Source organism: Mesoplodon densirostris, chromosome X (assembly GCF_025265405.1).
Source record: "Mesoplodon densirostris isolate mMesDen1 chromosome X, mMesDen1 primary haplotype, whole genome shotgun sequence".
In the NCBI taxonomy this organism is placed as follows: Eukaryota; Metazoa; Chordata; class Mammalia; order Artiodactyla; family Ziphiidae; genus Mesoplodon; species Mesoplodon densirostris.
In genome coordinates, this window is record NC_082681.1 from 78,944,989 (window position 1) to 78,959,486 (window position 14,498).

General features: G+C 37.2%; 1 protein-coding gene across 1 annotated transcript in view; it reads left to right on the forward strand.

The window, feature by feature from the left end:
* The window catches only part of TEX11 (testis expressed 11), a 378,612-nt gene that overhangs the window by 257,427 nt on the left and 106,687 nt on the right, over positions 1–14,498 (forward strand). The window contains exon 17 of the mRNA XM_060086496.1: positions 8,830–8,932. Coding sequence (XP_059942479.1) covers positions 8,830–8,932 — 103 coding nt within the window. The remainder of the gene's footprint in view (positions 1–8,829; positions 8,933–14,498) is intronic.

The following is a 14,498-nucleotide window of genomic DNA, read 5'->3' on the forward strand; positions in this document are numbered from 1 at the left end:
ACATTTAGAGAAGAGTTAACACCTATCCTTCTGAAATTATTCCAAAAAATTGCAGAGGAAGGAACACTCCCAAACTCATTCTATGAGGCCACCATTATCCTAATACCAAAACCAGACAAAGATACCACAAAAAAATTATAGGCCAATATCACTGATGAACATAGGTGCAAAAATACTCAACAAAATGCTAGCAAACTGAATCCAACAATACATTAAAAGGATCATACACCCGATCAAGTGAGATTTATCCCAGGGACGCAAGGATTTTTCAATATCTGCAAATCAGTGTGATACACCACATTAACAAATTGAAGAATAAAAAGCATATGATTATCTCAATAGATGCAGAAAAAGCTTTTGACAAAATCCAACACCAATTCTTGATAAAAACTCTCCAGAAAGTAGGCATAGAGGGAACCTACCTCAACATAATAAAGGCCTTTATGAAAAACCCACAGCTAATATCATACTCAGCAGTGAAAAGCTGAAAGCATTTCCTCTAAGATCGTGAACAAGACAAGGATATCTACAGTCACCACTTTTATTCCACATAGTTTTGGAAGTCCTAGCCATGGCAATCAGAGAAGGAAAAAAATAAAAGGAATCCACATTGGAACAGAAGAAGTAAAACCATCACTGTTTGCAGATGACATGATACTATACATAGAAAATCCTAAAGATGCTACTGGAAAACTACTAGAGCTCATCAATGAATTCGGTGAGGTTGCAGAATACAAAATTAATACACAGAAACCTGTTGCATTTCTATACACTAACAACGAAAGTTCAGAAAAAGATATTAAGGAAACAATCCCGTTTACCATCACAACAAAAACAATAAAATACCTAGGAATAAATGTACCTAAGGAGGCGAAAGACCTGTACTCTGAAAACTATAAGACACTGATAAAGAAATCAAAGATGACAGAACCAGATGGAAAGATATACCATGATCTTGGGTTGGAAGAATCAACATTGTGAAAATGACTATACTACCCAAAGCAATCTACAGATTCAGTGCAATCCCTATCAAATTACCAATGGCCTTTTTTACCAGAACTAGAACAAAAGAATTTTACAATTTGTATGGAAACACAAAAGACCCTGAATAGCCAAAGCAATCTTGAGAAAGAAAAACGGAGCTGGAGGAATTAGGCTCCCTGACTTCAGACTATACTACAAAGCTACAGTAATCAAGACAATATGATACTGGCACAAAAATAGAAATATAGATCAATGGAACAGGATAGAAAGCCCATAAATAAACCCGCACACCTATGGTCACCTAAACTATGACAAAGGAGGCAAGAATATACAATGGAGAAAAGACAGTCTCTTCAATAAGTGGTGCTTGGAAAACTGTACAGCTACTTGGAAAAGAATGAAATTAGAACATTCTCTAACACCACACACAAAAATAAACTCAGAATAGATTACAGTAAGTCCCCTACATATGAACCTTCAACTTGCCAACTTTCACAGATGCGAACATGCGTTTGCATGTCCAATCACATTAAGTTAGTTCATGTGTCTGGCGTACATTGTCCCGTGTGTATCCTCTACAAGTTGTGCTTTTGTGTACTCTACTGTACCATACTGTATAGAGTACAGTAGTACAGTATCTTTATTTCAAGCCCAGGATGTCTGGAAGCAAGTGTAAAAGCAGCAGTGATGTAGCTGATATTGCTAAGAAGTGCCAAGCAATAACAATGGAAACGAAAGTGAAAACAATTGAGAGAGTGGAGCGAGGCAGAAAGATGGTAGACGTTGCTCATTCTTATAACATGAGTCATTCAACCATCGGCACAATTCTAAAGAACAAGGACAAGATCATGGAACATGTGAAGTCTGCTGTGCCAATGATGTCGGCAGTAATATCGAAGAAATGTGTAAAAGTGATGGAGGAGATGAAGAAACTTTTCAGTGTGTGGATGCAGGATCAGCATCAGCATCGAGTCCTGTTTAGCTTAATGCTGATTCAAGAGAAAGCTAAAAGCCTTCGAGAGAAACCTAAAAGACTTGAAAAAGAAACATGGTGAAGAATCAGAGGGAGCATCTTTTAACGCCAGCCATGGGTGGTTTCATCGGTTCAAGGCTAGAGCCAACCTTCACAACATAAAAGTAAGTGGCGAGGCAGCGAGTGCATATATGGTAGTTGCCTGGAAATTTCCTGAAACACTTTGAGAAATTATTGATGAAGGCACGTATTTACCTGAGCAGGGTTTTAATGTGGGTGAGATAAGACTGTACTGGAAGAGGATGCCAGACCAAAGTTACATCAGTAAGAAGGAAAAGTTGATGCCTGGCTATAAATCAGCAAAGAATAGGCTAACTCTGTTTGTTGACAATGCTTCTGGTGATCTGAAGCTGGAGCCTTCCTTAGTTTATCATTCAGAAAACCCAAGAGCCCTTAAAAACATAGCCAAGGGCTCTCTTCCTGTTGTGTGGAAGAGTAACCCCAAAGCCTGGATTACACAGGCCATTTTCCAGGACTGGTTTTTCCACCACTTTATCCTGGAGGTAGAGAAATATTGATTGGAGAAAGACGTCCCATTCAACATTCTTTGCTGCTCGACAGTGCTCCAGGCCACTCTCCATTCATGGATGACTTTCATCCCAGCGTCAGGGTAGTGCATCTACCACTGAATGCTATTGAGTACATTGCTCATCCAACCTTTGGACCAGGGAGTTATAGCGACTTTCAAGAAATATCATTTACGTCACACTTTTCATCAGACAGTAAAGGTTAGTGATCAATCAGGAACAACCTTGTGACAATTTTGGAAGGACTATAATATCTATAAGGCCATAAAAAACATTGACTTTTCTTGGTGTAAGGTTATGGCTGTCACCATGAATGGGGTTTGGAAGAACCTTTGGCCGCAGTGCACAATTTTTGTGGATTTGAGAATGTGGATGTGGAGTCCAAAGAGGTCTTCAGCAACTTAGTGACCCTCAGCAAGAAGCTGGAGCTAGATCTGCAAGAGGACAGCTTCACTGAACTCCTTGCTGTGCAACATGAGGAGCTTACTAATGAAGACCTGATGGAATTGGAGGCCCAGAGAAAGGACGAGGAGAGACAAGAGGAAGAAAAAGTAACTGAAGAAGCAAAGAAATTCATGATGCAGGAAATGGCAAGGGGGTTTTCTTTATTTGAGGAGGCCCTGTTAGTTTTTGAGGCACAGGACCCGAACATAGAACAGTACCCAAAGGTTGCAGCAGCCGTTCAGAATGCCATCCAGTGCTACCATGTCATATATGATGAGAATAAAAGAGCTACTACCCAGACATCACTGGATTGTTTTTTTCAAGAGAGTAGATAGAATTGAATCCAGCAAGGACCCAAAACCTGTGCCATCAGCGTCAGGCATGAGTGAAATTGCAACTTGCCCTCCGTCACCTATGGCTGATGATCCTTAAGCTATACCATCTCCCACCTCCCCTGCCTCCTCCAGTCAGTAACTCTTTTTGCCTGTTCACTTGATGCCAGCCCCTGTATGCCAGCTGTTGTAGTGTACTACTGTACTTTTCAGGGTACTGTACTATAAGATTAAAATGTTTTATTTTTTGTGTTTGCTTGTTTTTATGTATTATTTGTGTGAAAAGTATTATAAATCTATTACAGTACAGTACTATATAGCCGATTTTGTTAGTTGGGTACCTAGGCTAACTTTGTTGGACTTAGAAACAAATTGGACTTAGGAGCACGCTCTTGCAATGGAACTTGTTCGTATGTAGGGGACTTACAATCTAAATGTAAGAGCAGATACTATAAAACTCTTAGAGGGAAACATAGGCAGAACACTCTTTGACATAAATTGCAGCAATGTCTTTTTGGATCCACCCCTAGAATAATGAAAATAAAAACGAAAATAAACAAATAGGACCTAATTAAACTTAAAAACTTTTGCACAGTAAAGGAAACCATCAACAAAACGAAAAGATAACCACAGAATGGGAGAAAATGTTTGCAAACAAAGTGACCAACAGGGAATTAATCTCCAAAATGTACAAATAGCTCATGCAGCTCAATAACAACAACAACAAAAAAAAACAGAAAACCCAATCAGAAAAGGGGCTGAAGACCTAAATAGACATTTCTTCAAAGAAGACATACAGATGGCCAAAAAGCACATGAAAAGATGCTCAACATCACTAATTATTAGAGAAATGCAAATCAGAAGTACAATGAGGTATCACCTCACACCTGTCAGAATGGCCATCATCAAAAAGCTACAAACAATAAATGCTGGAGAGGGTGTGGAGAAAAGGGAACACTCCTACGCTCTTGGAGGGAATATAAATTGATACAACCACTATGGAGAACAGTATGGAGTTTTCTTAAAAAACTAAAAATAGAACTACCATATGATCCAGCAGTCCCACTCCTGGACATATATCTGGAGAAAACCATAATTTGAAAAGATACATGCACCCCAGTATTCATTGCAGCACTATTTACAACAGCCAAGACATGGAAAGAACCTAAATGTCCATTGACAGAGGAATGGATAAAGACGATGTTGTACATATGTACAGTGGAGTATTACCCAGCCATAAAAAAGAGTGAAGTAATGCCATCCATGTTGCAGCAACATGGATGGACCTAGAGATGATCATACTAAGTGAACTAAGAGAAAGACAAATATCATATGAGATCACTTATATGTGGAATCTAAAAAGATGATACAAATGAACTTATTTACAAAACAGAAACCAACTCACAGACTTTGAAAACAAACTTATGGTTATCAAAGGGGAAAGGTGGGGGGAGATATAAATTAGGAGTTTTGGATTAACATATGCACACTACTATATATAAAATAGATAATCAACAAGGACCTACTGTATAGCACAGGGAACTCTACTCAGTATTCTCTAATCATCTATATGGGAAAAGAATCTGAAGAAGAATGGATATATGTATATGTATAAGTGAACCACTTCGCTGTACACCTGAAACTAACAACACATTGTAAATCAACTATACCCCAATATAAAATAAAAATTAAATTGAATAAAAAGAACTTAAGTAAAAAATAAATTACTTAGGTCTAAAAAAAAGTACTATGTTGAATAGAAGTCGTGAGAATGAACATCCTTATCTTATTCCTGAGTTTAGAGGAAAACCTTTCACATTTCACCACTGAGTATGTTGTTAGCTGTTGTTTTGTCATATGGCCTTTGTTATTTTGAGATATGTTCCTTTTATACCCAGTTTTTTGAGAGATTTTGTTATGAAAGAGTGTTGAATTTTGTCAAATGCTTTATCTGTATCTATTGAGAGAATCATAGTATTTTTATTTTTCATTCTATTACTGTAATGCATTATTTTTATTGATTTGTGTATGTTGAACCATCTTTGCATCCCAGGAATAAATCCCACTTGATCATGGTGTATGATCTTTTTAATGGGCTGTTGAATTCTGTTTGCTAGTATTTTGTTGGGAATGTTCGCATCTGTATTCATCAGGGATATTGGCCTGTTGCTTTTTTCTTGTGGTATTTTTATCTGACTTTGGTATCAGGGTAATGCTGGCCTCGTGATATGCGTTTTGGAGTGTTCCCTCTTCAATTGGAAGAGTTTGAGAAAGATTGGCATTAATTCTTCTTCAAATGTTTGATATAAATCACCACTAAAACCATCTGTCCTGGTATTTTCTTTGTTGGGCTGTTTTTGATTACTGATCCAGTCTCCTTACTCATTATTGGTCTGTTCTGATTTTCTGTTTCTTCCTGTTTCAGTCTTAGTGGGTTGTCTGTTTACCTTAGTTTCATTAATTTTTTCTACTATCTTTCTAGTCTCTATTTCATTTATTTCTGCTCTAATCTTTAATTTCCTCCTGCTAAATTTGGGCTTAGTTTTTTCTTTATAGTTCCTTGAGAAGTAAAGTTAGGTTGTTTATTTGAGATCTTTTGTTAATGTAGGCATTTATTGCTGTAAACTTCCTTCTTAGAACTATCTTTGCTGCATTCCCTAAGTTTTGATATGTTTTCTTTGTTGTTTTTGTTCTCAGAATACTTTCTAATTTGCCTTTTGATTTCTTCTTTGATCGATTGATTATTCAGGAGTGTGGTTTAATTTCCATGCATTTGTAAATTTTTCATTTTTCTTCATATTATTTTTTTCTAGTTTCATGCCATTGCAGTGGGAAAAGATACTTGATATGATTACAATCTTCTTGAATTTGTTAAGGCTTGCTTTCTGGCCCAACATATGATTTATCCTAGAATATGTTCCATGTGTATGTGAAAGGAATATATATTCTGGTGCTGTTGAATGGAATGTTCTGTATGTGTCTATTAGGTCAATTTTGTCTATAGTGTTAGGTCCACTGTTGATTAATTTTCTGTTTGGATACCTATGTATTGTTGAAAGTGGGTTTTGAAATGTTCCCTACTGTTATTTATTTCTATTACTCCCTTCAGTTCAGTTAATGTTTGCTTTAAATATTTAGTTGCTCTAGTGTTGAATGTGTATGTATATACAGTTGTTATATCCTCTTGATGAATTGACTCCTTTGTCACTATGTGGTGTACTTCTTTGTCTCTTGTGACCGATTTTGACTAAAGTCTATTTTGTCTGGTAATTATAGCCACTCTTGCTCTCTTTTTGTTACCATTTGCATGGAATATCTTTTTCCATCCCTTCACTTTCAGCTTATGTGTGTCCGTAAAGCTAAAGTTAGTCTCTTGTAGATAGCACATTGTTGGATCTTGTTTTTGTTTGTTTTTTATCCATTCAGCCACTCTGTGTCTTTGATTGGATAGTTTTAGTCCATTTACATTTAAATATTGATAGTTAAGGGCTTACTATTCCCATCTTGTTAATTGTTTGAGTTTTTAGTTCCTCTCTTGCTTTTTTCCTTTTTGGTTTATTTTTATAATGGTGTGTCCTAATTCCTTTATCATACATGTGTTTTGCAAATATTTTCTCCCATTGTGTGGCTTGCCTTTTCATTCTCTTAACAGTGTCTTTCACAGAGCAGAAATTTCTAATTTTAATGAAGTCCAGCTTCTTTTTTCTTTCATGAATTGTGCTTTCAGTGTTGTTTAAAAAGTCATCAGTAAACCAAATGTCACTTAGTTTTCTCCTGTGTTACCTCTAAGAGTTCTGTAGTTTGAGGTCTTACATTTAGATTTACGATTGTTTTTGAATTAATTTTTGTGAGATGTTTCAGGTCTGTGGTCAGATTTTTTTTTCTTTTTTGCATGTGGATGTCCAGTTGTTCCAGCACCAATTGTTTTAAAAAGACTATCCTCATTTTTTTGTACCTCCTGGTTTCACCCTTCTACTAGAGTAGAAATTAATTAGTTTCTATTTTTTTAATGATTGTCCTAAAAGAATAGAATACTTACTTAACTGTCCACCATGTTTGTAGTCTCTCTCTGCTGCACTTTAGCTGCATATTTATTATGTCTTATCTTTCAGTTCACTAATTTTCTCTTCATCTGCTTATAACTTGCTCTTAATAAGCCTATCCATTATGTTGCCATTTGGATTATTGTATCTTTCATTTCAAGTAGTTCCTTTTGCTCAAATCAGCAAGGTCACATTTTATAGTTTCTGTTTCTTATAAACTTGTGTGATGTGCAAAGTGTTTAACAACTGATATGGCTTGGGCAATAATCAGTCAAAATGGATACCAGCTGGAAACAACCACTGTAAGTGTATCAATATGTATTATTGAATATCAGCCTAGTTATATAATTTTTGAGCGTATCTTTTATTTCCTTAAACTTTGAAAACAGAGGTGTTTTATAGGCAGTTTTTGATACTTCTTTTATTTACATCCTGAGAATCTGTTTCTGCTGATTCTCATTTATGGTGTCTTGTTTCCTACTGTGCTTGATTTTTTTATGTTTCTACTCAAGATTCTTGAAACATTATTTATGGAAATATTTTGAAGCCTAAGATGAAGGTGTCTTCCCCCAGAGAGGATTTACATTTGCTTCTTCCTATGTTTGGGACCAACGAAAACTAAATTCATAGCTTGACATCTTTTGGCCTCCCATATAATGTAATTTGGGGCTGTAAATACATGAGAAAGTCTGTTTGTATTATACCTTAGGGACTGGTTTTCCCTACCCCATTTTGTTGTATTCTTCTCAGAACCAAGGTATCTTATCTTTCATTGCAGTCCCCCTGAGGATGTGGATAAAAGTGGGTTTACTTCTGGTTTGCCCTTAGCCTAAGAGTGTGATCCCTTGAGTCTTTTTTTTTTTTTTTTTTCTTTTTGCGGTATGCGGGCCTCTCACTGTTGTGGCTTCTCCCGTTGCGGAGCACAGGCTCCGGATGAACAGGCTCAGCGGCCATGGCTCACGGGCCCAGCCACTCCACGGCATGTGGGATCTTCCCGGACTGGGGCATGAACCCATATCCCCTGCATCGGCAGGCAGACTCTCAACCACTGCACCACCAGGGAAGCCCTTCCATAGCATTTTTTTTTCTTTTTTTTTTTTTTTTTTTTGCGGTATGCGGGCCTCTCACTGCTGTGGCCTCCCCCGCTGCGGAGCACAGGCTCCGGACGCGCAGGCCCAGCGGCCACGGCTCACGGGCCCAGCCGCTCCGCGGCATATGGGATCCTCCCAGACCGGGGCACGAACCCGTATCCCCTGCATCGGCAGGCGGACTCTCAACCACTGCGCCACCAGGGAGGCCCTTCCATAGCATTTTAATAGAACAGTTCTTCAAAGATTTTTCTTAGATTCATGTCTTTTCATTATGAGTATCCCTCAGCCATTGTGACTATGTTCATAGTATTAGTAAAATATGGTAAGGTCTTCCTTATATGCTTTGTAAAAGAAACCCAATATTTCTTTTTTCAGGCTAAAGAGGCAGTGACCGAAGCTGAACGATGTGATCCTACAAATATTTTCACTAAATTTTGTATATTCAAGATTGCAGTCCTAGAGGGCAACTCTTACAGAGGTATAAATGTTATTTATGAGTTATATTTGACTGTTAACACAAAGAATAATCCTCTTTGACAGTAATAGAGAAAAATAGCTTTTAACACAATGGAGTTGAATATATATGCTAGCTTTCCTATGTACAGATGATACAACCATACAAAAAGAAACTATGGAAGGTTACATAAAAATAAAAGAACAGGGTTTGCCTATTGAAGGAGTAGGAACTAGGCAGATGTGGGGCAAGAATTGGGGGAAAGTCTTGTTCCTGTATACTTTTTTGTACTTTGTCATTGGAACCAACCTATTAAAAATTAACTTTAAAAAACTGTGGGAGCAGGAAGAAGTTATAATGCAGTCAGTTAAGAATTGTCATTAGAGAATAGAAGTCTCCAGGATACCTTTTGATTGTTTGTACTTATTTGGGAAGTTATCGGTGAGAGATCTGGCCCTGAAATGTAGTTTCTCTCCACAGGGTTGACAGTGGTACAGTTGCTCACATGAACCTTATCCCATTAGTGCTTTGTCCTTTCCATTAAGTTAAGCGTAGTTTCCTAGCTCGTTGTCTGCACACACGTGTATCTTGACTTGGTCACAGATTCACCTGTGCTGTGATATTATTCCTGCTCAGCTCTGGGTAGCTGAGCAAATCCTGGAGCAGTTTGAGCTTCAGACTGGTGTTTGGTGTTGCCCTTTGTGAAGGGCACAAGTAGAGAAATTGAGAAGCTTGAGTTAATGGGTTCAAACAGAATTTATACTAGTCCAATTAAGCAACTATTTGTGAATACCTACTAAATGTGCAGTGGAGTCTGTTATTCACTCTGTAAGAAAAAGAAAGATGATTTATTCTGCTTTGAAAAAGAAATGTTCCATGGTAGTAAAGTATATCTGTATATTAATTAAGGAGTAACAAATAGGAATCAGCTCTTTATCAAGGTTAATATTGCTGTTATGTCCATCATCAGGGTTTTTACTAGAGACTTCTGGGCATTTGTCTTTCTTGATATATTATGCTGAAGTATAGAAAAACTTGAAACTTTTGCCAGTAGAAATGGCAAAAAAAAAAAAAAAAAAAACCCCACACAACCAGATTTCCTATTAAGGCTTTTCTTTTAACATTCTATTAAAATAAAATTATTTTACTTTTTAAGCATAGCATTAGCTCAGTATTTTCATTTCTTCCCCAGTTATCTGTGTCCACTTTTTAGTCATGTTTATTGAAATTACATACAATAAAATTTACTCTTGCCTAGTGTATGATTTTATAAGGTTTATTTATATTAGTAATTCTATGAGTTTTGACAATTGCTTACAGTCATGTAACTAGCACCACAATCAAGATATAGAACAAAAAATTAACTCAGGCTCCTTTGTTGTCACTCCTTCCCACCACTTCAAGCGCTGATTCCTACTAATCTCATTTCTATCCCTATAATTTTGCCTTTTCCAGAATGTCATATAAATGGAATCATATAGTATGAAGCTTTTTGAGCCTTCTTTCACTTAGCATAATACATTTGAAACTCATTCATACTGTGTGTGTTCCCATAGTTTGTTCTTTTTTATTGCTAAGTAGTATTTCATAAGTATAGATGTACCAAAATTTATACATTTACCAGTTGAAGGATATTTGGATGGTTTCCAGTTTGGGTGATTATAAATAAAGGTGCTATAAACATCTGTTTACAGATTTTGTGTGATGACAAGATTTCACTTCTCTAGGGTAAATATCGAGGAATGGGTTTGCTGGGTTGTAAGTATATGTTTAACTTTGTTAGAAACTGCCAAACTCTTTTCTAAAGTGGCCATACAGTTTTATGTTCTAACTAGCTATGTATGAAAGTTCCAGTTGATCTACAGCCTCATCAGCACTTGGAATTGTCCACTGAAAAATTTCTTTAGCCATTCTAATAATAAGGTAGAGATATAGTACTGTGATTATAATTAGCATTTTCATAGTGTCCAATATTTGACATCCATATATCTTCTTTGGTGGAGTGTTTGTACAAATCTTTTGCCCAGTTTTCTATAAGGAACTTTGTGTTCTTACTGAGTTTTGAAGTTCTTTATATATTCTAGACACAAGTTATTTATCAGATATGTGTTTTACAAATTTTTCTTTTTATTTTCTTATCAGTGCATTTCATGACAAGATGATGAAGTCTAATTTATCTTTTTTCTTCTTTTATGGATTGTTTTTCTTGTATTGTATCTAAGAAATCTTTACTTAATCCATGGTCACAAAAAATTTTCCCCGTGTTTTCTTCAAGAAATTTTACAGTTTTAGGTTTAAGTTTGTGGTTAGTTCTGTGATCCATTTTGCATTAATTTTTTATATTTGACTTAAGGTATGGATTAAAGTTCATTTTTTGCACGTGGTTACCTAATCATTCCAGCTTCATTTATTTAAAAATTCTGTCCTTTCCCAACTGATTGCCTTTGTACCTTTAATGAAAATCAGTTGTCATATGTGCATGGGTCTCTTTCTGGACTCTTCATTCTGTTCCACTGAACTACTCCTCTTTACCCCATTCCCACACTGTCTTGATTAATGTAGCTGTGTAGTAAATTTGAAATCATGTAGTGTTAGTCCTCCAGCTTTATTCTTCTCTTTCAAATTGTTTGGGCTACTCTAAGTCCTTTGTATATCTCTGTGAATTTTAAATTTTAAATAAGTTTTTCAGTTTCCACAAAAGTCAATATTGATTGGGATTACACTGACTCTATAGATCAGTTTGGAGAGAATTGACATCTTCCAATCTGTAAACAAGTTATATTTAGGTCTTTAATTTCTCTCAGCAATCTTTTCTGTCTTTCAACATGTGCACCTTTTGTCAGATTTATCACTAAGTATACCATATTTTATGCTATTTCAAATGGCATTTTTAAAAATCCTTCAGTTTCTGATTGTTCATTGCCAGTATGTAGAAATATAATTGACTTTTGTATGTTGATCTTGTATCCTACAGACTTGCTAAACTCACTTACTAGTTCTAATAGCTTTCTTGTAGATGATTATGTTGTCTGTGAATAAAGACAATTTTACTACTTCCTGTCCAATCTGGGTACAGTTTTTCATGCCTTATTGTACTTGTTAGAATCTCCAGTAAAATTGGGAAAAAGCAGACATCCTTGACTTTTTCCTGATTTTAGAGGGAAAGCATCCAGTTTTCAATTATTAAGTATGATGTTAGCTGTAGGTTTTTCATAGGTACCTTTTATCAGGTTGAGGAAGTTCCCTCCTGTTTCCTGTTTCCAGTTTCCAAGGAGTTTTTAATCAGGAATGGATGTTGAATTTGGTCATATGATTTTTCTACATCTGTTGAAATGATCAAGTTTTTAAAAAATTGTTTGGAGTACAGTTGATTTACAATGTTGTGTTAGCTTCAGGTGTATAGCAAAGTGAACCTGTTATACATATATCCACTCTTTTTTTAGATTCTTTTCCCATATAGGCCATTACAGAGTATTGAGTAGAGTTCCCTGAGCTATACAGCAGGTCCTTACTAGTTATCTATTTTATATATAGTAGTGTGTGTATGTCAGTCCCAGTCTTCCAATTTACCCCTCCCCCACACCCCCGAACCATAAGTTTGTTTTCTACATCTGTAACTCTATTTTGGTTTTGTAGATAAGTTCATTTGTAACCTTTTTTTTAAGATTCTACATATAAGTGATATCATATGATATTTGTCTTTGACTTACTTCATTCAGTATGACAATCTCTAGGTCCATCCATGTTGCTGCCAATGGAACTATTTCATTCTTCTTTATAGCTGAGTAATACTCCATTGCATATATGTACCACATCTTCTTTATCCACTCCTTTGTTGATGGGCATTTAGGTTGCTTCCATGTCCTGGCTATTGTAAATAGTGCTACAGTGAACACTGGGGTGCATGTATCTTTTCGAATTATGGTTTTCTCCAGATATATGCCCAGGAGTGGGAATGCTGGATCATATGTTAGCTCTATTTTTAGTTTTTTAAGGAACCTGCATACTGTCCTCCATAGTGGCTGTACCAGTTGACATTCCCACCAAGAGTGTAATAGTGTTCCCTTTTCTCCACACCCTCTCCAGCATTTATAGTTTGTAGACTTTTTGATGATGGCCATTCTGACCAGTGTGAGGTGATACCTCACTGTAGTTTCTTTTTTTTTTTCTTTTCTTTTTTTTTTTTTTTCAGTACACGGGCCTCTCACTGCTGTGGCCTCTCCCCTTGCGGAGCACAGGCTCCAGACGCACAGGCTCAGCGGCCATGGCTCACGGGCCCAGCCGCTCCGCAGCATGTGGGATCTTCCCGGACTGGGGCACGAACCCGTGTCCCCTGCATCGGCAGGCGGACTCTCAACCACTGCGCCACCAGGGAAGCCCCTCACTGTAGTTTTGATTTGCATTTCTCTAATAATTAGTGATGTTGAGCATCTTTTCATGTGCTTTGTAGCCATCTGTATGTCTTCTTTGGAGAAATGTTTATTTAGATCTTCTGCCTTTTTTTAAATTTTTGCGGTATGTGGGCTTCTCACTGTTGTGGCCTCTCCCGTTGCAGAGCACAGGCTCCAGACGCACAGGCTTAGCGGCCGTGGCTCACGGGTGTAGCCGCTCCACGGCATGTGGGATCTTCCCAGACCAGGACACGAACCCGTGTCCCCTGCATCGGCAGGCGGATTCTCAACCACTGCGCCACCAGGGAAGCCCTTCTGCCCATTTTTTGACTGGGTTTTTTTTTTTTTTTTTTGATATTGAGCTTCATGAGCTGTTTGTATATTTTGGAGAGATTAACGTGTACTGGCACAAAAACAGAAGTACACATCAATGGAACAGGATAGAAAGTCCAGAGATAAACCCACACACCTGTGGTCACCTAATCTATGACAAAGTAGGCAAGAATATACAATGGAGAAAAGACAGTCTCTTCAGTAAGTGGTGCTGGGAAAACTGGACAGCTATATGTAAAAGAATGAAGTTAGAACACTCCCTAACACCATACAGAAAAATAAACTCAAAATGTATTAAAGACCTAAATATAAGGCTGGATACTATAAAACTCCTAGAGTAAAACATAGGAGAGCACTCTTTGACATAACTCACAGTAACATCTTTTTTGTTGTTGTTTATTTGTTTGTTTATTTGTTTTGTGGTACGTGGGCCTCTCGCTCTTGTGGCCTCTCCCGTTGCGGAGCACAGGCCCCGGACATGCAGGCTTAGCGGCCATGGCTCACAGGCCCAGCCACTCCGCGGCATGTGGGATCCTCCCGGACCGGGGCACGAACCCGTGTCCCCTGCATTGGCAGGCGGACTCTCAACCACTGCGCCACTAGGGAAGCCCCACAGTAACATCTTTCTCGATCCACCTCCTAGAGTAATGGAAGTAAAAAACAAAAATAAACAAATGGAACCTAATTAAACTTAAAAGCTTTTGTACAGCAAAGAAAACCATAAACAAAACAAAAAGACAATCCTCAGAATGGGAGAAAACATTTGGAAATGAAATGATCAATTTTTTTATTGTTGTTAATATGGTCAGTTACATTAATTTTTTAACAGATAAACCAATGCTGCATTCCTGGGATAAGCTCCACTT